The sequence below is a fragment of the Cynocephalus volans genome, chromosome 3 (assembly GCF_027409185.1).
Source record: "Cynocephalus volans isolate mCynVol1 chromosome 3, mCynVol1.pri, whole genome shotgun sequence".
Taxonomy (NCBI): Eukaryota; Metazoa; Chordata; class Mammalia; order Dermoptera; family Cynocephalidae; genus Cynocephalus; species Cynocephalus volans.
This window is the reverse complement of record NC_084462.1, coordinates 133,291,596-133,316,416: the sequence shown is the minus strand read 5'-3', so window position 1 is coordinate 133,316,416 and position 24,821 is coordinate 133,291,596. Positions and strand designations below refer to the sequence as shown.

At 35.6% G+C, this 24,821-nt stretch overlaps 1 protein-coding gene across 3 annotated transcripts in view; it reads right to left on the bottom strand.

The window, feature by feature from the left end:
• Positions 1-596: 596 nt before the first annotated feature.
• KLHDC1 (kelch domain containing 1) overlaps positions 597-24,821 on the bottom strand; it is a 63,405-nt gene continuing 39,180 nt past the window's right edge. For 2 of the 3 annotated variants that reach the window (XM_063090707.1, XM_063090708.1), the window contains 5 exons: positions 24,463-24,575; positions 20,956-21,028; positions 16,539-16,623; positions 14,582-14,634; positions 597-1,919 (listed from right to left, as the gene is read on the bottom strand). In XM_063090707.1, coding sequence (XP_062946777.1) covers positions 1,760-1,919; positions 14,582-14,634; positions 16,539-16,623; positions 20,956-21,028; positions 24,463-24,575 — 484 coding nt within the window. In that variant the 3' untranslated portion in view covers positions 597-1,759. Of the gene's footprint in view, positions 1,920-14,579; positions 14,635-15,665; positions 15,795-16,538; positions 16,624-20,955; positions 21,029-24,462; positions 24,576-24,821 lie in introns of those variants that run through there. The other variant, XM_063090710.1, reaches the window with a different exon arrangement.

The following is a 24,821-nucleotide window of genomic DNA, read 5'->3' as shown; positions in this document are numbered from 1 at the left end:
TTTTGAGGTGGCCAATCCAACTTTTAACGTTCCAAATAAATCATTTAAAAACAGAGGTGTTCTTCTAAGAGGCTGGAGAAGGCATTCACATAACCCAGAAACCATTTTAAAAGGTGTTCATTCCACTCGACGTCATCTGTCACTGTCCAATTAGGTTTTGGTATTTTTTTGCCTTAAATATAAAAATGCTGATACTGAAGTCCATAGTAATAAGATAATTATTTCTAAGATGTATATTACTTGTGAGATTCATTTTCAAAATATGTTATTTAGCCTAAAAATAGAAAAAAAAAAAAGGAAAACTTACACTGAAATATTTTTTTGCACAATCAACTCTAATGACCAGTTCACATGAACAAAACTATGAAAACAGTAATTCTATATAGTTGGAACAATAAATAAAATATAAACACAAAATATTTCAGTAAACGGAAGCTTTACACATCCAAAATACAGTACATACATAAAAAATATATCTCTAAAATTCAGTGAAATACTACAACTATTATAGTTTTCATTATAAATTATATATATATTTCAATATAGAAATATATATTTTCTAACATTTAAAATTTCAGATATAGCTTGCATGGTGATATTGTGGAGAATAATTTTATATACAGAACTTTTTAGTAATTAATTATAATTAGTAATTCAATGGAAGGGCATGACTGTAATCAAATGAAGAAAAACTTCTTAATTATGGCATATGTACAATTTTGGGGTTATATAAAGATACAGTGTTCCCTTTCTGTACCGATGGTAATGCTGAAAATAAAAGAAGATACTAGACTTTCAACATCTTAGTGTCTTGAACATCAGCTCTGTAGAGTGGTGTGGGCCAAATTGAGGGGTTTCTATAAAGTCAAATTACTAGATTACTATCCTATTTCATTACTTACAAAAATTACTTTATAATCACTCTTCCAAAGCAGAATGTATTTTAAGATATCTCAAAAGTTAATAAGTATAAATGCTTTTCAATATTTCACAGCCTATATGATAAATAAGCCTCTACTTTATATACTTTAAAACATAGTCTTTATAAATATATAAAACTAGACAAACTAATAACTTAGGAGTAACAGAGACAATTGAAGATATTTATTCCCCTACTCAAATAGAGGTGAGGAAAAGTTACGATGATGCCTAAAAATACTTTCCTAGGTAAGTGCTAAAAGGACAGTATTTCAATATTTAATATCATACTGGTGTTTGCCTATTTTATAATTTTTGGCCAGCTGTATTAGTTATTTAAGAAGTTCCTTAATAGCTGAGTTATTTAAGGAAAACCTAAGGTAATTTAAAGGTGACTTGAGAAAATTTATCCTTTCTGAAAGTTGATATCATGTGTGTGTGTGTGTGTGTGTGTGTACAATTATGTTGGGGAATTTCTGAAGTCCTTGGGATACTTTCTTATTCTCAAATTTGTATAATCTTTCCAGTAAAGAGTATACATTGAGTTAAACATGTTAACATTGTACTTACTTTCAGAAAGCATAAATTTTCTGTAGCTTATAAGGAAATTGGTTTACAAATACAAATATAAATTAATCTTCATTAAAATCTTATTTACATGTATAACATACCATATAATCACTTTAACAGAGCATTTTGTTTCAAATTTTATCCTTTAAATAAAGCTTACAATTTGGGGGTGAGGGGCGTGGGGCAGTAAACATATAGTCTAATTAAAATGTTTAAACCCATTAAATATAGAGAGTATATAACAATTTAATTGCTACTGATCCACTGATATTTATTTTGTTTCTTCTTTTTGAACTCTTTGTTCTTCTCGGTGATTAGCTGCAGTCCAAAATGTTATTTTTTTGAGTACTTGTTGCAGAAGTTTAGGAGGTAATAAAGATATCTGACTTTCTAAAATGATAGCATTTTTACCAATGCAGTCAAGGCATGACCTATGAATAAAACATAAAAAAATTATTAGTTTTTGAACCTGAAGTTATAAAATATTTACAAGTAAGTATTCTTAAAAATAAAAAATATCATCATAAAAATTTTGCAAGACAGTTTATTTCCTTTTTATTGTTTGGAACATGACAGGAGTTTTTTCCAGAGTACTGCAATAATTATATATTTTTATAGCATAAAGACTGTATCTGACCAAAATATATTAGAAACAGAAAATACATCTCATCATGCATAATTTACTTTAAGTAAAAAAAGATTCAGACAATTTCAAATCAGATTAGTCTACAGCAGATATTTTTCACATATCCCTTTAGTTAGCCCAATAACTATTTACCCTTCTTTGAGAACTGTCTTTTTCTTCCATTACCTCAAGGTGAATCATCTGAAATCCATTTTTAGACCAGGTGACCAGTCCATCCCATATTCCCTATATAAATGACTGCACTGGGGTTGCACATTTGACTTAAGTTGACCCAGAGAGAGCAGGTCGGAAGGGAGGAATGGAGCAGCAATACAGAAAGCGCCACCAACAGACCACTTGAGTTTCTACTCTTCTGGGGGTCTGGGTGTGCAGTTTTCCCCCTTTGATTCTCCTAGAGGGCTCCCAAATACAATTCTCTTTTTATCTTATGTGACTTTGAAGAGGATTTTGTACTTTAAAACCAAACGAAACTTAAGATAAGAACTATCAAAACAGCATCCATTTGAACTGACAAACTTTAACTCAAAAAGATAAATAAATCTTCTTAAAAAGTTTTTTTTTTTTTTTTTTTTTTTTTTAATAGACTCAGTTGTTTCTGCTGTGGTTAACTGTAGTTATCACTTTTACAAGCAGCTACACTCTAGACATTTGTATGTTCTCCCACACTTTCATGAAGCCTTTTCTCTCTACTCTGTAACAACTCTAAATAAAAGTAAGAGTTAAAATGTTTCACATAGATGCAGAAGTACAAGAAAATGATATGAATCTTACACCTGGTGCAAATTTAACTCTACTACTATGGTGACACAATAGTTCCTGTGCCCTTTCTATGACAGAAAGGAAACGTCTGATGAGGAGATGGCCTTTGTTATTACATTTGTTCACTGATTCAACAAATATTTATTAGTGTGCACTATATACTAAGTTTTGTCTGAGGAGGAGGAAATCCAACACTGAGGAAAAACCCTATTTCGACTTTCAAGGAGATTATGATTTAGTGAAGAAAACAAACAACAACAAAGTGTTATAAATGCTATGATTAGGATAAGATGAAATTTCCACAATAGGTACAAGGGGTTTGGGGGGAATCAGGTAGGAAGAAAAATCAAGACAACCTTAATAAGTCAAGGGAAACTTTACAGATGGGAAGTCCAAGCTGAGACCTTGAGGGCCTCAACAAATTAAATAAAATAGGTACCCCAGATACAGGAACCACATCTGAAAATCCCTAGAGAGCAGAAATAAGATTTATTACAGAAATCACAATTCAGTGGTTTAAATATAGCTGGAGAGCAGAGTGTGATAGTGGGCCACAGCAAAAAATGAGGCAGAGAAGTAAGTGGAGGCCCTGAATACCACGCGAAGGATTCTGCAGTTTGTCCAGGGCAGTGGGAGCCACAGAAGGACGAACACATGTGCATATGCTTTGACCCATCAATAACGCCACTAGGAATTTCTCATCAGGAGATATGCATGTTTTCCAAAGGAATATATAAGAATATTTCATGCCTAATTTTTATAATGACCTAAAATTGTAGATATCCTAAATACCTATCAATAGACTAGTAAATAAACTGTACTTCCATGGGAGAGAATACTATATAGCTATTACTAACATTTGATCTATTACATGTGTATATAAAAGATATCTGTAATATGAGTTTTAAAAAGATTATAAACAGCATGCGTAATTTGATCCTTTATACACACATACGTATATGTGCACTGCTCTCACTAAGTTTTCTAATGACCTGTTACAGTGGTTAAATTCACACTAATTGAGGAGTGATGTTATCAAGAGGGCAGAATAGATGATTCCCACTGTCACTCTTCCCCACAAGTAAACCAATTTACAACTATTAAAAAGTAGTCTGCCAACCTGGACTGCTGGAGCTGGGGAAAGAGGAGAGACCTGTGGAGTTCGTGAAGGTACAAAAGGCTACAGCAAGAGGGTGTAGGGACAGTGCCCATCATTCTGAGCCCTGGATGCTTCTGAGCCACCCTGGTCACTTCTGAGTCACCTGGTAGGTGGCTGGCAGTGGCTACTGCACACAGATTAAAGCTGGAAGAAGCTGCAGTAGCATCACTCACATAAACCTCCTTGGAGTCTGCAGGTGAGAGGAGGGTTTCAGAGCACACCAGCCCACAGGCCATAAAGACCCTGGCAGGATTCACCTGGGCTCACACAGGAAAAGCAACCACAGCTGACTGGAGAAAAGGAGCACCCAGAGGCCAGTGAGTTATTGCAAGGGGTGCATACACAGCCTGCCCCATGGGAACCCTTTGGAGTGCAGGCGAAAGGCTGGCCTGAAGGGGGAACACTGGACACAGGGAAGGCAGCTGGTTTCAGTGAAATTTGGTCAGGCGATAGATAGAACTGTAAGTGACAAAATCTGCAGGAAAGACTCAGTTGCAGGCTGGGATTTCCACAAAGCCCAGACCTGGAAGCGATTAACGATCCACACAAAAAGCCTTCCAAGAGAATCGGCAGCAAAGCAGCAATTTAGCTCAAAGCACAGAGCTCAAGGTCTGGTCTCCACAGGTAGTTCCCCCAACTCATAAACTAGGCACAGAACAGCACATGTTTCTGTGCAGAGTCTAAGTGCTGGCAATAGCTATTAAGCCACTAAAGGATGGAAAAACACCCCACAGACAAGAGCCAAAGCTCTGATAACCACCTATAAAAACCCAGAAGAGGTAACAATCTCCTCAAATGCCCAGGCATCATTGTAAAAACACAAAGATCAAGAAAACAGAAATATGTGGCCACCAAAGGAAACAAAGCATGAATAATGGACACAGAGGAACACCAGATCTATGAAATGTCTGACAGAGAATTCAGAATAACTCTCTTAAGTATGTTCAGGGAGACACAAAAAAAATACAGATAGAAAATTAAATGATATCTGGAAAAAATTCAAGAGCAGAACAAGAAACCTGATACAGGAATAGAATCAACTAAAAAAAAAAAAAATAGAAATTCTAGAAATACATTTTATTAACTGAAAAAATAGCTCCAACAGCAGAATTAAACAGAGGAAAGAATCAGTGAGCTTGAAGATAAAACACATGAAATTATCCAATCAGAGGAGCAAAAGGAAAAAGAATAAGAAAAAATGAAACAAATATAGCAAATATAGGATTCCCTCAAGAGAAACAACTCCACATAATTGGCACACCTCAAGGAGAAGAAGAAGGAAGAGACCTAGAAAGCACATTCAAGGAAATAATGGCTGAAAATTTCCTAAGTACGGAGAAAGATGACAGCATCCAGATACAAGAAACTCAGAGGTCACCAAACAAATTTAATTCAAAGAGCAACACCCCCAAGACACATCATAATCAAATGATTAAAAACCAAACACAAAGGGAGAATACTAAGAGCAGCAAAAGAAAAGAAATATATAGTATACATCTCTCAGCAGCTTTCTCAGTAGAAAGTCTATAGGCCATAACAGAATGGGATGATATATTCTAAGTACTGAAGAAAAAAGACTGTTAGCAAAGAATTTTGTATCTGGCAAAACTAACCTTCAAATACGAAAGATAAATAAAGTCTTTGCCAGACAAACAAAAGCTAAGGGAATTCATCAATGCTAAAACTGCCCTACAAGAAATGCTAAAGAGATCTCTTTGACCTGAAAGAAGATGACACTAAAGAGTAGCAAGAAAACATGTGAAGGTACATAACTCACTAGTAAAGTAAATACACAGACAACCTCAGAATACTCCAATTTGTAAGGGTGGTGAATAAACCACTTATAAATTTAACATAAAGACTAAATGATAAACCTAACAAGATATTAACATATATAAGAAGAATATAAGAGACAGGCAATATTAAAGGATGTAAGTTGGGACACCAAAATGTCAAAAAGTGTGGGGAGTGGGTGGGAGGTGTTGCTGAAGTGTAGAGCTGACTATAGCGTATTCTTCTTTCTTGGCTATCAGAGTTAAGATGTTATTAGCCCAAAATAATTTGTTATAACTATAACATGTTTTTCGTAAGCCTCATGGTTACCATAACACAAAAACTTATAAGAGGCATACTAAAAACAAATAGTGAGAAATCAAAATGTAAAGTTAGAGAAAATCATTCAACCGCAAAGGAAGACAGTAAGACTCGAAAAAAGAAAAAAAGGATCTACAAAACAACCAGGAGAAAACCCCAGCAAAATGACAGTAATGAATCCCTATATATCCATAAATAACTCCAAATGTAAATGGATTAAAGGCCCCAATTAAAAGACACAGAGTGGCTGAATGGATTATAAAGCAAGAACCAACAATATGCTTCCTACAACAAACTCGTTTAACCAATAAAAACACACACCAGCTGAAAGTGAAGGGATGGAAAAAGACATTTCATGAAAATGGAAATGAAAAAGAGCACAAGTAGCTATACTTATGCCAGATAAAATAGATTTCAAGCCAAAGAAATTAAAAAAAAAAAAAAAGACAGGGAAGGTCATTATATAATTATATAGTAATAAAGGCATCAATTCAACAAAAGGATATAACAATTCTAAATATATATACACCTAACTCCAGAGAACCCAGTTATATAAAGCAATTACTATTGGACCTAATGGGAGAGATAGACTCTAATGCAATAATAATTGGGGACTTTAATACCCTATTTTAAGCAAAGGACAGATCATCCAGACAGGAAATTAACCAGGAAACATGAGAATTAATCTCTACTATAGGCTGACTTGACCTAACAGAAATTTATAGAACATTTCATCCAACAGCTGCAGAACAGACATTCTTCTCAGCAGCACAAGGAACATTCTCTAGAATAGACCATATGTTAGGACACAAAACAAGTCTCAACAAACTTAAAAGAATCAAAATCATATCAACTACCTTGTCCAACTACAATGGAATAAAACTAGAAATCAACAATAAAAGGGACACTAGAAACTGTACAAATACATAGAAATTAAACAATAATCTCCTAAACAATGAATGGTCAATGAAGAAATCAAGAAGGAAATTTGAAAATTCCTGGAGACAAATGAAAACACAACAAACCAGAACCTATAGGATACAGCAAAAGCAGGTCTAAGAAAAAGTTTATAGCAATAAATGGCTACATAAAAAAAGAAGAAAGACTGAAAATAAACAACCTAATGTTACAACTCAAAGAAATAGCAAAATAATAACAAACCAAACCCCAAATCAGTAGAAGGAGAGAAACAACAAAGATCCGAGCAGAAATAAATGAATTAGAGATTAAAAAAAACACAAAAGACCTATGAAACAAAGAGTTGGTTTTTCAAAAAGATAAAATCATTAAACTTTTAGTTAGACTAACAGAAAAAAAGAGAGAAGACTTAAATTAATAAAATCAGAAACAAAAAAAGGAGATATTACAACTGATACTGCAGAAATAAAGGATCATAGGAGACTACTACAAACAACTATATGCAAACAAACTGGAAAACCCACAAGAAACGGATAAATTCCTGGACACGTACAACTTACTAAAGTTGAATCATGAAGAACTAGAAAACCTAAACAGACCATAACAAGTAATGAGATTGCAGCAGTAATAAAAAGTCTTCCAATAAGAAAATCCCTGGACCACATGGCTTCACTGCCAAATTCTACCAAACATTTAAAGAAGACTCAAATATCAATTCTTCTCAAACTCCAAAAAAACTGAAGAGGAGGCATTACTTCCAAACTCATTCTACAAGGCCAGCACTACCCTCACACCACAACCAGAAAAAGACACAAAAAATGAAAACTGCAGACCAGTATCTCCAATGAACACATGTGTGAAGGTCCTCAACAAAATATTAACAAACAGAATCCAGCAACACATTAAAAAGTGCATACACCATGATCAAGTGGGATTCACCCCAGAGATGCAAGGATAGTTTGATATAGGCAAATTTATAAACGTGATACATCATATCAACAGAATGAAGGACAAAAACCACATTATCATTTTGATAGACTCAGAAAATGCATTTGATAAAATCCAACATCCCTTTGTGATAAAAACACTCAACAAATTAGGTATAGAAGAAATATATCTCAACAAAGTAAAGGCCATATATGACAAACCCACAGCCAACGTTATACTGAATAGACAAAAATTGGAGAGTTTTCCTCTAAGATTTGGAAGAAGACAAGGATGCCCACTTTCTCGACTCATATACAACATAGTACCAGAAGTTCTAGACAGAGCAATAAGGCAAGAGAAAGCAATAAAGAGCATTCAATTAGAAAGGAGGAAGTCAGGGCCGAGCCCGTGGCACACTTGGTAGAGTGCTGCGCTGGGAGCGCAGCGACTCTCCCGCCGCGGGTTCGGATCCCATATAGGAGTGACCAGTGCGCTCACTGGCTGAGTGCTGGTCACGAAAAAGACAAAAAAAAAAAAAAAAAAAAAAAAAAAAAAAGAAAGGAGGAAGTCAAACTATCCCTATTTGCAGACAACATAATCCTATACATAGAAAACCCTAAAGACTCCACCAAAAAATTACTAGAACTAATAAATGAATTCAGTATAGTGGCAGGATACAAAATCAACACACAAAAATCAACAGCCTTCTTATTTGCCAATAATGCAGTAGCCAAAGAGGACATCAGGAAAGTAATTCCATGCACAATAGCTACCAAAAAAAAAAAAAAAAGATATATCTAGGAGTCAATTTAATAAAGGAGGTGAAAGACCTCTACACAATGAAAACTATAAAACATTGGTAAAAAAAAATTGACGAGGACACAAATAAATGTTGAGATATCCCATGTTCATGGGTTGGAAGAATTAATATCATCAAAATGTCCATATTACTCAAAGCAATCTACCCATTCAACACAATCCCTATCAAAATACCAACAACATTCTTCACAGAAATAGAAAAAGTGATCTTAAAATTTATATGGAGCCATAAAAGACCCCACATAGCTAAAGCAATCCCAAACAAAAAGAACAAAGTTAGAGGCATCACACTCCCTGACATCAAAATATACTATAAAGTTATAGTAACCAAAACAGCATGGTACTGGCATATAAACTGACAAACTGACCAATGGAATAGAGAGTCCCAATGGAATAGAAACCCCCTGATTTCCCACAAAGATGCCAAAAATAGACAATGGGGAAAGGACAGTCTCTTCAACAAATAGTGCTGGGAAAACTGGATATCTACATGCAGAAGATTGAAACTAGACCCCTATCTCTCACTATACACAAAAATCAACTAAAACTGGATCAAAGACTCAAAACTATGAAACTACCAGAAGAAAACATAGGGGAAATGCTACACAAAATGGGAGCTGGCAGTGCCTTTTTGAGTAAGACTACAAAGGCACAGGCAGCTAAAGCAATAATACATAAATGTTACTACACCAAACTATAAAGCTGCACAGCAAGGGACACAGTCAACAAAGTGAAAAGACAACCTACAGAATGGGAGAAAGTGTTTGCAAACTACACATCACACAAGGGGCTAATATCCAGAATATTTAAGGAACTTAAACAACTCAACAGCAAAAAAGCAGATAACCCAATTAAAAAATGCGCAAAGAACCTGAACAGTCATTTCTTAAAAGAAGACACAGAAATGGCCAACAGGCACATGAAAAAATGCTGAACATCAATCATCATCAGAGGAATGCAAATTAAAACCACAATGAGATATCATCTCATTCCAGTTCTGACATCATCTCATTCCATTCCATTTTGACTATTATCAACAATACAAAAATAACTAATTTTGGTGAGGATTTGGAAAAAAAGGAACTCTCCTATATTGCTGGTGGGAGTGTAAATTGGTATAGCCACTGTGCAAAACAGTATGGAGGTTCCTCAGAGAACCAAAAACAGATCTACCTTAAGATCCAGCTATGCCACTACTGGGTATATATCCAAAGGAAATTAAATCAATATATCAGAAAGACACCTGCACTCCCATGTTCATTGAAGCACTATTCACAACAGCCAAGAGATGGAATCAACTTAAATGCCCATCAACAGATGAATGGACAAAAAAACTGTAGTATATATCCACAATGGAATGCTACTCAGCTATTAAAAAAAAATGGTATCCTATTATTTACAGCAACATGGATGGAACTGGAAACAATCATGTTAAGTGAAGTAAGTCAGGCACAAAGAAAAAAATACCACATGATGTCACTCATGTATGGAATCTAAAAAAAAAGTGGTTCTTATAGAAGTAGAATAGTGGTTACTAGAGGCGGGAGGGTGGGGGAAGTAGGAAAAGTGGTGGACTAATAGGTACAAAACCACACTATCTACCCCACATGAATCATTGTACATTATATGCATGTATTAAGACAGCATACTGTACCCCACCAATATATACAAGCGTTAAAATATTTTGAGTAAAAATGAATACATAAATTCACACTAATCATTTGATAAAACCATTAACAAAATCATTAAAATGATTTAAAATTATTTTAAAGTCGGGGAGGATACACATCAAACTCTTAACAATAATCATTGTGGGTGATGGGTCACAGGTGATTTTTTTATTTTTTACCATATACTTTTCATATTGTATGAATTTTCTTGGTAAATACATTGTTCTTAAAATCAGAATAAATAATAGAGCTATATCTTTTAAAAAAATATCTGAAGGTACGACGGGCATGATCCCACAAGTCCAATAGTCATACAAGCTCTTTGAGAAAAGGAACCATGTCCTAGTCACCTTTTTCTCCTAGTGTCTCAACACAGTAAATGCTAGTTGCGATCTGATTTAAAATTTAAACTAAAATGATCATGCTGGCTGCACTGTGGACAACTGGTTGTAGTCGCCAGGCATCACACAATAAATACTACTATACTACTGCTATTTTCAAGTTTTGATGTATCAAAATATGCTCAACATCAAAAGGGATGTGCCCATTCACAGAAAGCACTGTACTCAGTACCGTGAGTGACACAAAGAAGCCTAAGACTGGTGATCGCCCTTGGTCCTAGCCTCAAACACAAGCCCACCCAGTTGTCTGTTCTTTCATTTTCTCTCATTCCTATGCTGGCTAATATACTCCCCGTCCCTACTTATCTTCCCTCCCAAACCTCTCTTCCACACTTTTTTGGAATACCAGTTATGAGGTCTACAAACACCCATTTCCTCTGACTTTCAGTCTTTGCTCTAATTGAAATCCAAGAAATAGACTTGTGTGTAGCCTTCCTGAGAAATGAACTGACATTTTCCCTCATCTCCATTTTCACAGACATGGAGCCAATGTGAGTGGTCCCCTCACTCCTAACTGCTGCTTCCAGGCTACTACAATTTCATGCTTCAGGTGCTGCCATCTACTAACCTCCTGCTTGTTCTCCCCCAGTCACTGAAGACTTTGGCCCTGGCTCACCACAGTCTCTTTTCTTGACCAATTTTAGCATCTGCGTGGAAAACCCTTTTCACTCTTTATGTTCTCACTCAGGACAGTTTCATCTTTGAAATCTTAAACTTCCATATCCTCCTCTTGGACCAGAAACCTCTTATTCTTTTAATTCTTACACTCCCTTACTCTTTTGACTCTCCCTTTTTCCCTAAATAGTAACACTCCTTCAGTCTTAACTTCCTTTCCTATCCAGACTGGTCCATAAGCACTTCATTTTCTTGTCAGCAACTTGAATCCCCTTCTCCACTGTCTCTCTGTTATACCATCTTGGCCAAACTGCAACCATGCATAAATTCAGCCAATCATCTTCTTTCTGCACTTGTGACCTGGCTGCTCAGTGCTGCTGGAGAAAACCATGTTCCTGCAGACATGGTGCCTCTATGTACTAATTATATTCTATCTTAGCTAGGCACTACTACTTCTACATCCCTAGTCAGTATCTTCTCACAGTCACCTCAGCAATTCTAAATCTTCACCACTCTTCATTAAGTTCATACTCTCACCTCTCTTTTTTCTTATCAGATGGCATCACTATCAACTAAACTTGCTCAATGCCCTGCTTCCAACCTACAAAATTTTGTCTTTGTATCCATACTTCCTTCTTTTTTGACTATTTTAAAATAAAAGTATCCTTCCTTCAATCAAGGGCTAATTGGACTCTGCTAAAATCCACCTTTTCAAGACCCTGCTTTGCCAATTTTTTCTTCATTTTCTTGTGTTTCCAACAACTTACCCTGCATTGGTTTCTTCCACTCATCATATAAACAAATACACTCACTCTTCCCTGATCTTGGTGTGCCTCCCTAGAAGTCATCCTGGCTTCCACCTTCACCTTACCAACAACTTCCTAGTACTGCCAAACTACACAGTGCTTTCCAATCCAAATATTCTATGACCTCTTACATTAGTCTTTCCATTTTCAGTTCTCTCCTCTCCCAGTTTTCATGCTACCATAATCTCCTGGCTCACCTTCAATATCCCGTCACTTTCTTGCTGCCTCCTTTTCCTTTACCTACTCCTCACATGTAATGAGTTCTTAATGTTCATTTGTTGGCTTCCTATTTACTCTACAAACTCTTCCTGGGCAGAGCTAACCCCTACTCATTAATTCTCCAACAATATTTAAATTTTATGCCTCGCCAAGACCTCCTTCCATATATTCAACTATTTAATGGATGGCTCCACCAGAGGTCACATAATTACTTCAAGCTCAACATGTCTAAAACAAAATTCATCATTTCTACTCTATTGCACCTTCAAGCCTGTTGCCCTTTCCATATTCCCCCTATCATTAACTCTTCCTACTCCTTTCCCTTGGCATCCATTCAACCTCCAAGTCCATTCTACCTCCTAAATATCTCAAACTCTCTTCCTTCTCCAGCCCCACTGACACTCTCTAGATCGGATCCTCTCTTCAGGCCTGACCACTGCAATAGTCTCTTACCAACTTTCTTAGTCACATATCCCTTCAATCCCTCATCCACACTGTTGCTAGAGGAATTTTCTACCTTGTAATATAATCATCTCGTTCCCCTGCTCCAAGTTTTTCAATGGTTCCTGATCTCCTACAAGACAATGTGAACTGCTCTGCATGAGAGACAAAGTCCCGAAATAACATATTGTTTCTGATTTTTGTCCAACCTCATTTCTTTGCAACTCTGCACCTCATACTCAAGAATTCATGGTTTCCAGAACATACCACGCTCTTACATATATATATATATCTTTACACTAACACCCTTGCACTTCCTGTTCATGGCAAATTCTTATGTCAAAACTCTTCTTCTTCGGCAGATTTCCCTAACCTTTGCCATCTTAACCATGTGCACAGAGGGCCTTCTTCTCCAGTATTCTCATGAACTTTGTGTATGTTTCTCTTAAAGCAATTTTCTTTATCAATTATAGAAAAAGTATGAAAGTTTGAAAGTCTATATTATCAGCAATTTAAGGCAAAGGCCATGCCTTTTCATAGCACAGTGCCTTCCCACATAGGCACTCAAATATTTCTTGATCCTACATATGAGGAACTTGCAGCGTACTTAGGGAGAGCAGTTATGTTCACAATAAAAGCTAAGCCATTATAAATCATAATAGCAGTGGTTTCCAAACTTATCTGCACATTAAAATGACCTGGGGATCTTTCAAAAGTTCCGAAGTCCAGGCCATACCCTAGACTAGTTAAATCACTATGTAGGAGTGGCACAGAGTATTGATGTGGGGGTGGCCTACATCAAAATTTTTTGAAGCTCCCCATGAGATTCTAATGTGCAGGCAAGTTTGAGAGCTACCACACTAAGAGAAGGAACAGTTAAGAAAGACTTCGGGAAAGTTCAGTTTGAGCTAGTCCAATGGTTTTCAAGTGATTCAAGTTGTAGAACATCTGGAAGTTATAGTATAATCCTTGAAATACCACATGTCATCTCTCTCTCTCTCTCACGTGCCTTCACCCATGTTATTTCCACTGCATGAAATGATCACATTTGTTCACTAGGCAACTTCTACTTGTCTCAAATCCTTCTTCCCAACTCTCACAGGCAGAAATAGGGCCTTTGTCCACATTCCTCCAACTAAATTTTGTATATACTCCCTTTTAGAGAAAGAGTATATTAACTAAGACATTATACATCAATTTAATAACAGCTTTGGGATTAAAAAAAGAAGTTCTTCTATATTAAATGTGTGTGTGTGTATATATGTGTGTATATATAATATGTATGTATATAATTAGACACATTCTGATTTCCAAAAAGTTAAAATCTGAAAAAAGGCAGGGTAAGAATTAAGGAAACACAGTATTTTAATATTACCATATGGCCTACATACAATTTTGCAAGCAAAACAAAAAATGTGGCTGTACTGTATATTTTAATTTTAAAAAATCACATTGGTATATGATTCATCATTATTAATTTGACTATACCCTTGGGAAGATGTAAATATTTTCTCTAATTCAAGTACCTGAAAAATATTATAACTCTTTCCAAAAAGGAGGAAGAAAGAAATGATCATACATTCACAGCATATATGTGTAAAAATACTGAATTTGCTTACCTGACCAGTGAGTAAGGCTGTGTTTGAAAGATCAATAAATCATTACAGTGACCCTAATCAATATAAAAAAAAGGTCTCATGAGGGTTTTTGATAAAAATAACAGTGCATTAACAATTGAATGCTTTTTATTTTATAAATGTAAAAGAAATTATGTAAAGCAGCAAACAAATCTCTCTTTCTAGCTGTTGACACATACATGCATGCACATACATATACACATGCACATGCATACACACCTGCACACACAAACATACACATATACATACATTCATATACCTGCTATCTACAAACTTTAGGTATGTGGTTATCAATTTTCAGAGATGAGATTTTTACCTAATCAATATCCTACATAACAGTAAATTTAAAAATCACAAACATGTTCTCTGAGAACAGTGAGTTAAAAATAGCAGTAGTGGTTTTCAAACTTTTTTGTTTTTAAGCAAAACTTTTTCTTCCAAGTAGTTCTTATTTTAAAGCCTCTTTATCTTTTCTCTTTTTTCCAGGTGTATTCTCTGGAAATTCTTAATTTGAAAATCAAGATCTGGAAGACTGTTTGAATAATGAGTCTCTCATCTACCAAGTGCGCCACAGGCTCGGCCCGATGAGTCTCTCATCTAAAAGTTAAGAAGAGTCAGCAGAAAATTTTTCTTTTAAATGGGTCTTTAGAATTTCATAATTCATGATCATGATTTTATTCAGAATTTCTATTTTAATGATAAACCTTGTATCCTAAATAAAGACTTCCAGTGCCAAGAAAGAGAAGACAAACCACAAAATTTGCTTTTATTTATTTATTTATTTATTTATTTTTGTCTGTCTTTTTCGTGACCGGCACTCAGCCAGTGAGTGCACCGGCCATTCCTATATAGGATCCGAACCCGTGGCGGGAGCGTCGCCGCGCTGCGCCACGGGCTCGGCCCACAAAATTTGCTTTTAAATTAAATGCAAAGTTGTGATTTTAATCTTTTAGTGAAGCTCTTAGTTCTCAGCCAAAGAAAGCTCTAAAACTTTCAATATATGTAACACTTAAATCAGAGGCCTCGGAAACTATAAAATAAGCCATATTCCCTGGAGCAAAGCTACCTTATTTCAAGGTTTGCCACTCTGTAGGAGCAACTCTGGAGATGACTGTGCTTCAAGAGATAAGAGGGAGCTGGTGCCCTCCCGGCTGGACTCTGGCTCATCATACTCCATCCCTGACAGCTCAGTGTCCTACGCAAACCATAGAATCAGTCCTGAATTCCTACCCCATCATGTACAGAATATGAATGTGGCTACCCTTCTCTGAATTTCCCAAGGTGCTAGGAGTGAAAGGACAATACTCTCCAATACTCTTCATTTATCCCTTTGACTTTAGTTTTTTAAGATTTTTAAACTCATATGTAAAACAGCTGGGTGAAGCAATGGTAAAAGATGCATAAAATAAAAAGAAAATACACTTTAAACACTTTAACAAAGTACTTTCCTCTTGAGGGGAAAAACTATCTGGTAAGATTCAGAAGGAATAAACAGGTAGCATCAATAGTACTGATGATGTTCTAGTTCTTAAATTAGCTAACAAACTTCATGGGTATTTATTATTATGCTTAGCATATACATTATCAATATTCTCTTTAAGTATCAAATATTAATTTAAAATATTTTAATTTAATAAAATTATAAACATCCATACTATGATGAGGCTCTAAGAAAAAAGAAAAGAAAGAGTCGTCCTTTAAAAGTTCTTCTTAATAATCTGGCTAATGAAATTAATAGACCTATTTTGATCTGTGAATCCAAAATACACTGAAATGCTTCACGAAAGCCACTCATTTTGAAGATTAATCATAAACAGAGTAACATTTCATGCCGTTTCATATTTTGCAATGTTAGAATATCAACATTCTTGCTGAATAGCCATTTAATTTGAATAACACAATTACTCAAAGGAAATATTTCGATAAAAGATTTTCTTACTGTATCCAAGGAAAGTAAATCATCTTTGCTCCCACCAAATACCATTATTTCATTTTCTTTTCCCAAACAGGCTGTGTGCCATAACCTATGATTGAAAATTATAAATACAGTGAGATACTATCAAGGAAGAAACTGTACATTATGTATAAATCAATTCCAAATTGCACACTCTAAAATTTAATCTATTTCAAAAGAGTCATGTTTGAACTTGGACCTTTGGCATAACCTCAAAGGGATTAGATGTTAAAGATTCCTATAGAATTCATTAAATAATATCATTTTAATTAAGGAGATGACTCCTAATAATTCTCTCTATTACATCCCCCAAACTTTTTCTAACCCTTTTATCTCATAATATTATCCTTGAAATAAAATAAATTTAAAAAGAACAGATTACTTTATTACCAAAACAGGCACCTTTCTCTGTTTCTTTACTGCTCTATCTGCCACGTTGCTATTCTCATCATTTTTGCCTCTTTTTTTCTTGCTTTCTGTTCCCCATCACCTGACAATTTCATTTTGATGCACCCTTCACATTTCCATTGTCACACTATGGAAATACTATAGAAAACATTGTTACACAGTGCCTCATCACTCTGAGTATAGAATAACAAATGCTCCTAGTTTTTCTGTCTTTAATATCCCCCAGCTACATATAGCTAATAATAATATTTGTCAAATATTATTTTTAATGATGGAAATTTCCTGGTCAGATAGCATCTGTGCTACCAATAGCTGTTTTTCCTAGCCCAATATTTATGATCAACTGCTATTTCTTTTTCCCACAAATCTTAATTCTTGCCTCTCCCCAAAGGAGCCCTCTATTTCAGCCAAGTTCATTTCCTTGCTTCTCCTAAGAGAAAAGTTTATATCTACATCTAGGCTTTTGTTCATCCTGTTTCTTATGCTTAGAATGATAAGTCTTTCTCTCAGGGCCTTAAAAACCGGCTCAAAACTGCTAGGAAGTATTCCAAATACCCATCCAAACTGGTTCTGTTACCATCTCTGTTCAATCCTCTTCAACATTTATGTGCTCATTTTATACTCTTTAAGTTACATTTAGAGATAAACTGCTCTGTACTTTAATTGTTTGATGTGTGTGTTTTCTAGCTACCTAAGAAGACTATGAGGTTCTTGAGGTCAGAAATTGCCCCAGTGGTGTGCTGGAACTGGCTCATTGGCTAGTTGAAGCCAATTGTGTGTATCTCCATCCAACTCCATGTTCAGTGACATCATGTTGCTAGCTTGAAATCAGCCATGGTGGGCATATTTACACCTTGGAGATCAGCAAATGCTACAAATTGGGGCTTTCAAAAAAAATTTCCAGAAGAGCTGTTGTTAACCGTTTACCAGTATACCACCAGAACTTGGGTAATCTAATTTTATACTTCTCCTTAAAAATGCCTAATATGGTGTTCTGCAACCAGTTAAGTGCTCAGAAACTTTTGATTCACAAAAGCAAACACAGAATACCAACATAATTTATTCAGTGATTAAATATACAAATTATTTCATAAAGGAGTTGAGCATCCAATGTTCTTTGGAAATTTCTAATAGCTCATATACAACTCCACATTATTTACTAAGAATAATTTTATGGTTTTATAAAGCTCAATATTTCCAGAGGCTCTAACTTTCAGAGAAAAGTACATGTAAACTTCTTAATATTAGAGGACAAATTAAGGATTTTATAAAGTTGTTGCTTTGCTTTTGAGAGTACTCTGATTACTTTTCTCAATAGACAAAATTGCTGAGGCAACAGATGTCCAAAATAATTATACATTATCACTTATTTTATTACCACAAAACATATTTTTAGTACATTATTCCCTTTTATTTAATCTCCACAAGTGTGAATAGTAGGATTATGCACAATTTGTTAAACCAAATACTTTCCTCAAACAATTATGTACACATTCAATAACAGATGCATTTGTGCCCCAGGATACAACCAAGTCATTAGAGATGTTTGGGAAAGACTCTGCCCAGGGCTGGCTAGTTAGCTTAGTTGGTTAGAACATGGTGCTGATAACACCAAGGTCCAGGGTTTGATCCCTGTACCAGCCAGCTGCCAAAAAAAAAAGACTCTGCCCAATTTTCCAACTTACATGTTAGAACATAAACTGCTACAAATCTTCAGCAAGAACCCAGATTACTTTGAGGGGTTGGGCATGGGGATTGGAAGGGGGATTGGAAGAGGGATTGGGTAAATGAGATAGAATACAATGAATACCCTCATATATGGGAAGGAATTGTTTAATTACCTGGAAAGAAGGCCATGTATAACTATGGCAATACTCATGAGATTCAACAGTAGTTAAGGTTCTATATACCAACACTTTATCTGACATCTCTTACAGACACATAGAAAAAGGTCCTCGCTGACAGCCACCTATATTGGTCAAGAGATATGGCTATATAGATGGCTTTTCAACCAAGCATAGTTTTATCTAAGGTGAGACCTGGAGAAGAGAGTGCTACACTGTAGATTTGTCCCCCAAGAAGACATTTGACAATATCTGGAGATATTTTTAATTGCCACAACTTAGGGAAAGGGAAGGTAGTACTATTGTCATCTAGTGGGTAAAGGCCAGGGATGCTGCTAAATATCCTACAATGCACAGGACATACCTAACAAAAAAGAATCATTTGGTTCAAAACATCAATAGTGTTGAGGTTGAGAAACCCTGACTTAGAGTTTTAATTAAGAGGAGAATTGGGCAGCTTCTGTTGCAAATTATAACTTGAACAAGTTTACACAAAATGCATTTAGATGTTACTAAATTGTCACTTTCATAAAAAATTAGTTATATATATATATTTACACACATATACATTCTCCTTACACTCAACTGTATCCCACCTGTTCTCCTCCTCACCTCATACCTGAAGATAGATCTGCCTCTGTCTTATCTGCCTTAGGGAAACTCTGGCCTGGATTTCATCATCGAAGAACACTGGAAAGCCTTTCCTGCCTTGATTTTGGTGACATCTAGCTCGCAACCTGATGTTTTTCCTACAGACTGATAGTTTATGTCCTTTCACAGCTGCTCTAAACTTATCACCTAAACATTCTAATAAAGCATATTATTTACATGACACATCAGCTGAATTAAAGAAATCTCTTTACATAACTCTACTTCTAACTAGTATATTATTGTTAACAGTTGTGTTGCTCTAATTACTCATTAAGGGTTGAAATATAAAATATAAGCAATTTAAAAATTAAGCATATTTTACTACGATTTTGTCTATAATTAATGTATTCATACATCAGAATGAATTAAAATTAACTAAGAGATTATCTAGTCCAATTCCCCCATTTCACAGATGAAAAAACTGATGCTCAGTTTCTTTAAGTGAGTTTTAAAAGCCAAAAAGCTAAGTAGTGGCTGAGCAAGGACTAGAACACTGGGCTCCCATATCTTAATATAAAACTCTTTAAATTTAAAAAATGTATTTCAAAAGAGCCAGAATTGTTAAAATAGTACATTCCAATGAATTTTTATACAAGAAGATGTAAGAATCACATATGCAATAACAATAAACTCTAAACATATTGTAAATACTAATATAAATATACATACCAAAATATATAAAAATACTTTTCAGGCCCTTTTCTCAAGAAAGTTACTATCATTTATTAAATAATAAAGATATATATCATTAAATGACTTCACACTAGCATAAACAATCTGTAGTAAAAATATTCTGAAATACAGGGCATAAAAAAAATAAAATATATTACTGACTATAATAATTATAATGTGCTGAATCTGAATTTCTTTTGCAGCTATCTTTATTATACCATTCAATCAAATTAGAAAAAATAAGAATTATACTAATGTGTTTTTCTTTATAGTCTAATAATAGTATATTGTTTCTACAATTTTTTATCCTATAATATGCCACAAATAACATGTTTTCTTTTTCAAAAAATTCACAATAAGGAATGCACAATAGAGTTAATAAAGAAAAATAATAATCTGTCATCTACTGGATCAACATAAAAGCAAATTTCCTCATTAAATTGCTTTAAACCTCTTTCAAATACAAATAACTACTATTAAAGCCAACTCCATTCTCATCTACTTACTGAAAATATTAACATTCAAATAATTAATAATATATGATGCTTTTAATTATCTTAGTCTTTTCATATTTATCAGGTAAGATTATGCATTTATCTAAAAATACATTTTCAAATATGCAAATATTGGTAAAAACTCTGTATATCATTTCTAATAATCAGACAATTAAAATGATAATTAAATTATTTAGGTAACATCAAGCTCATTTGAAACATATCCTTCCTGATAGTCTATGGTTTCAATGGCAAACACTATAAATTCAGTGCTATAGTTTAATACTTTAAAAATTCTTAACTATTTTATTATTTGTAAACTTCTAGACTTACCTTGGTCTTGTTTTAGGTAAATGTGTAAGTTGTTTCCAACAATTTGTTATGATATTATGAATCCAACCATCACCTGCAATATTTTGACAGTTGAGAAGTTAAGATTAGGTCCTCAGATACAATTTTAATTTTTTTCCCAATGTATCATGCTACCTTTATATGACTATCTTTTGCGTATGTGCGTATTTTATCATAAAGATTTTAAAACATACAAAAGTAGAGTGAACAGGACAATGAACCCTCCACATAGCCCAGATTCAACAACTCTCAAGATTTCAACACATATGCTCCATTTATCTGTTTTTGTTATTCTTATTGCTGAATTTTTCTAAATAAAGTCCTAGATCTCTGATCATTTTCCCCATACATACTTCAGTATGCATTGCTAAAAAAAAAATGTACATTTTTAACATAACCACAATGCCATTTTCACAGTCAACAAAACTAAAATAATTTATTGGTATCATCTAATACCCATATGACCAAATCTTAAACTGAATCGTTAAGAGAGGAAAGTGACTAGACTAAGAATTAGGGCATTTATTTTCTCATAGTTTAATGACCAAAAACAGCAAATAGGAGTTAAAAACACCACATCACATGAAGGTAGTGAAATGTACAGATATTAGTTTTTCGTTAGAGTCTGAATCTCTTCTGATTAAAAATCTCACAAACTGGAGAAGTGTAATAATCTGCAAGAATAAATAACATTCCCCAGCCTCTGGAGTTTGTTTGTTTGGTAGCTAGCAGACTGCCAAATACATGGTTGGTGCTTATAGAACTTTTGTTGAAAAATACATAGTTGTTTCCAGATCCTATATGAAATTATATGAATGGTTTCAATAGTATGCATGGTTTCTTTTTACATATTTTTCTTTATTGAAACAATTGATTATACACATTTGTGGGGTACAGAGTTAGCTATCTACAATATGTGATGATCAATAGAAATTTTAATAAAAAATCCCATTGATTATTTTTTTCCTTTAATTTTTATTGAATCATAATTGATTACACATATTTGGGGGTTCAACATTGACATATGTTGATCAAATCAATATTACTAGCATATATATAGTTACAAGTCATACTTATTCTTTATGTCCCTTGTCCAATCTCTCCCCCCCTCCCCCTTCTAATTACCCTAGATTTCTTCTCTCCTTCTGAAAGAGTAATGGTTACTCTGTTGATTTGTTGCCTAGATGATCTGTCCAATGCTGAGATGTGTATTCAGGTCCCCCAAAATTATTGTAGAGCAGATGCTTCTTCTGTCACTCTGCAATGAGCTTTGTGGAGAGAGACATCCTCTTCTTTTCTTTGGTCTCTGCTGGTGACTCTCCTTGTGTCAATGCACTCTAGTGGCTGGTGGACCATCTGTGTGGTAGTTGTGTCGTTTAGCTGCTTTTGCGGCAGCCGTGTTTATTGTGGTGGCTGTGGTGGGCCACCCACATGGAAGTGATGTTTTTGGCATGCTCCTTACCTAGTTGGTGGTGGCGATGGCAGTGTGCCTGGTTGTGGGAGGGGTCCAGTCCCTGACTACATGCCTCAGGACCCTGGGTGGGCCTGTGGCGCTGGTGGTGTGCCTGGTTGGGGGCAGAGGGTCTGGTCCCTGGATCCAGACCTCAGGACCCTGGGTAGGCCCTGTAGTGCTGGTGGTATGCCTGGTTGTTCCCCCTATCTGGCTTGGTAGCCCAGGGGACTTCCAGTCGTTCTAGGTTTTATAGGTGTCCTTTGGTGAAATGAGATCTTTACTAGTCAATATCAAACTTTGTCTCTGGTTGTGGGTACTCTTGTTTTATCTTTCAGCTCTGTGTTAGATTATTTGCTGTTCTCACCATTTAAACTCTGCACTGGAACTAATTTGTTGTCCTTTCCTTATTTCTAAATTGGGGGAACTTCCTGTGGGGATCAGTACTTGAACTCTGTGGTTGAGCTAAATTGCTGCTTTGCTGTTGATTCCCTGAGGAATCCTTTCCGTGCAGCTCAGGTTTTAATGGCTGACTTTATAGGACTTCTGTGTTTAGTGAAATCCAATGCACCTGGGCTGTGTAGAAACACTGGTCTAGGCTGGAGTCTTTTCATCAAACTGCACCCCATGCAATTCTATATGCCTGACCAGTCTCCTCTGAGTGGTCCTATGCTGATTGGGGGCAGATCAGCTGTCCTTGCTGTGTCTCATTGCTCTCCCAGTGGGCCTGTCTCCCCCACCACACATGCTGTAAACACTTCCCATGGGACAGGTTGTACGCCGGTCCCTTGTGATGACTCACTGGCCTCTGAGTGGCTCCTTTTTTTCAGTTGTTGTGGATCCTTGGTCCTATGTGGGTCTATGGGAACCCTACTAGTGGTTTTGCTTGCCTGGGGGCCATCAAGGCCCTCTTCTGTCCTGCCACCTCCAAGCAACTTCATTCGAAGGGCACAGCTATGGCTTTTGCCGGCTACTGCTCCGTGCACTCAGCAGTTCCAGCTTGGAAGAGGCTGGGGCTTGAAATGGTCAGAGAGGTTTTTTCTTTCTCTCATCGTGGCTTCTCTGGCCTTCATTCACTCTGTAGGTCTCTCCTCCTCTTCCTCTGAGCTTTAGTGGCCCAGCTTGGTTGTCATTGCTTTTTAAGAGTTGTAAATTAGTTGATCTGTGGGAGAGAGTGATGCTGGGGACCATCTATTTCACCATCTTGATGGGAAGTGATGTATGGTTTCTTAATGAAAACATCTTTAGTCATAAGAAACTTCTGGGTTAAGAAAATGTAAAACATCAACATCTAACATGTCAGACTTCTTAAGTGGATATTCTTGGTCATTTGTCTATCTTGGTGCCACAACTTTACTGCTGAAAGAAAAACTGCATTGTAAAACCCAGAGCCATTGAGATAAGCAGTGACAGGAGTTAAAAAATTCTAGTTAAGCACTTTCCTTTACAGTTCTGGAACAAAGAAAATGCAACTGGCCTTCCTACCTTAGAGGAGGGTACCTCAAAAAGTTCATGGAAAATAGAATTTAAAAAGAATGCGAATCTTTCCATGAACTTTTTGAAGACCCCTCCTATTTCCACAGCCTTCTAGAAAACACTGCTCTTCTAATTCCATTATACAGTGTAAGCATCTGGATCAAATTCAGGAGGACAGAGAATCACAGACTATGATAATGGAAAAGGGGCTTTAATTCATCTGGGTTCAACCATCCTTCCTCTTCTCCATACCTAGGAAGGAGGAGAATGTGGAGAGGCAACGGCACAAAAGCAAAGAGGTCTTCTAATTCTGTCTTTTGTCTGTGTTTCTGTCAGTGGGCTGGTTTGGGGATCTGAACCCTCACCCTTGGTGTTATAAGGCTCCACTCCAGCCAACCGAGCTAACGGCCAGCCCCTCTTCTAATTCTCAATGAGAGCAGGTAGTGGGGATAAAGGTAAATCAGAAAAAAGGGAAAAAGGAAGACTTTCGTCACCATAGTATGAAATACAATAAGAAAAAAAGAATGAGATAATAGTTGTAGGCTAAACTTTAATCGACTTACTTAATGGAATATTATCTGCACTTAGTCCACCAAATAGGAAAAGCTTGTCATCAGCTATTGGTGTCAAAGTATGCCATGACCGATGTTTTGGGCTTTCTCCATTAATAGAAATCCTGTAGCAAGAGAAAAATAAAATAAAAATCTACGTAATATGTTAGTCAAAAATAAAAGGGTTTTGATCATCTCAAATCTTAAAGAAAAAACTGCCCTCACCGCTCTGAAAAAAAGCTGATTGTACTAGTCCCACCTGCATGAATATTTAAAAAACATTCTTAAATTCTTAAATGAATTAAAACAATTTCTTTCTATTTAATATCCATTCCATCTGGCCACAGAACACAGTGAAAATAAGTCAATTC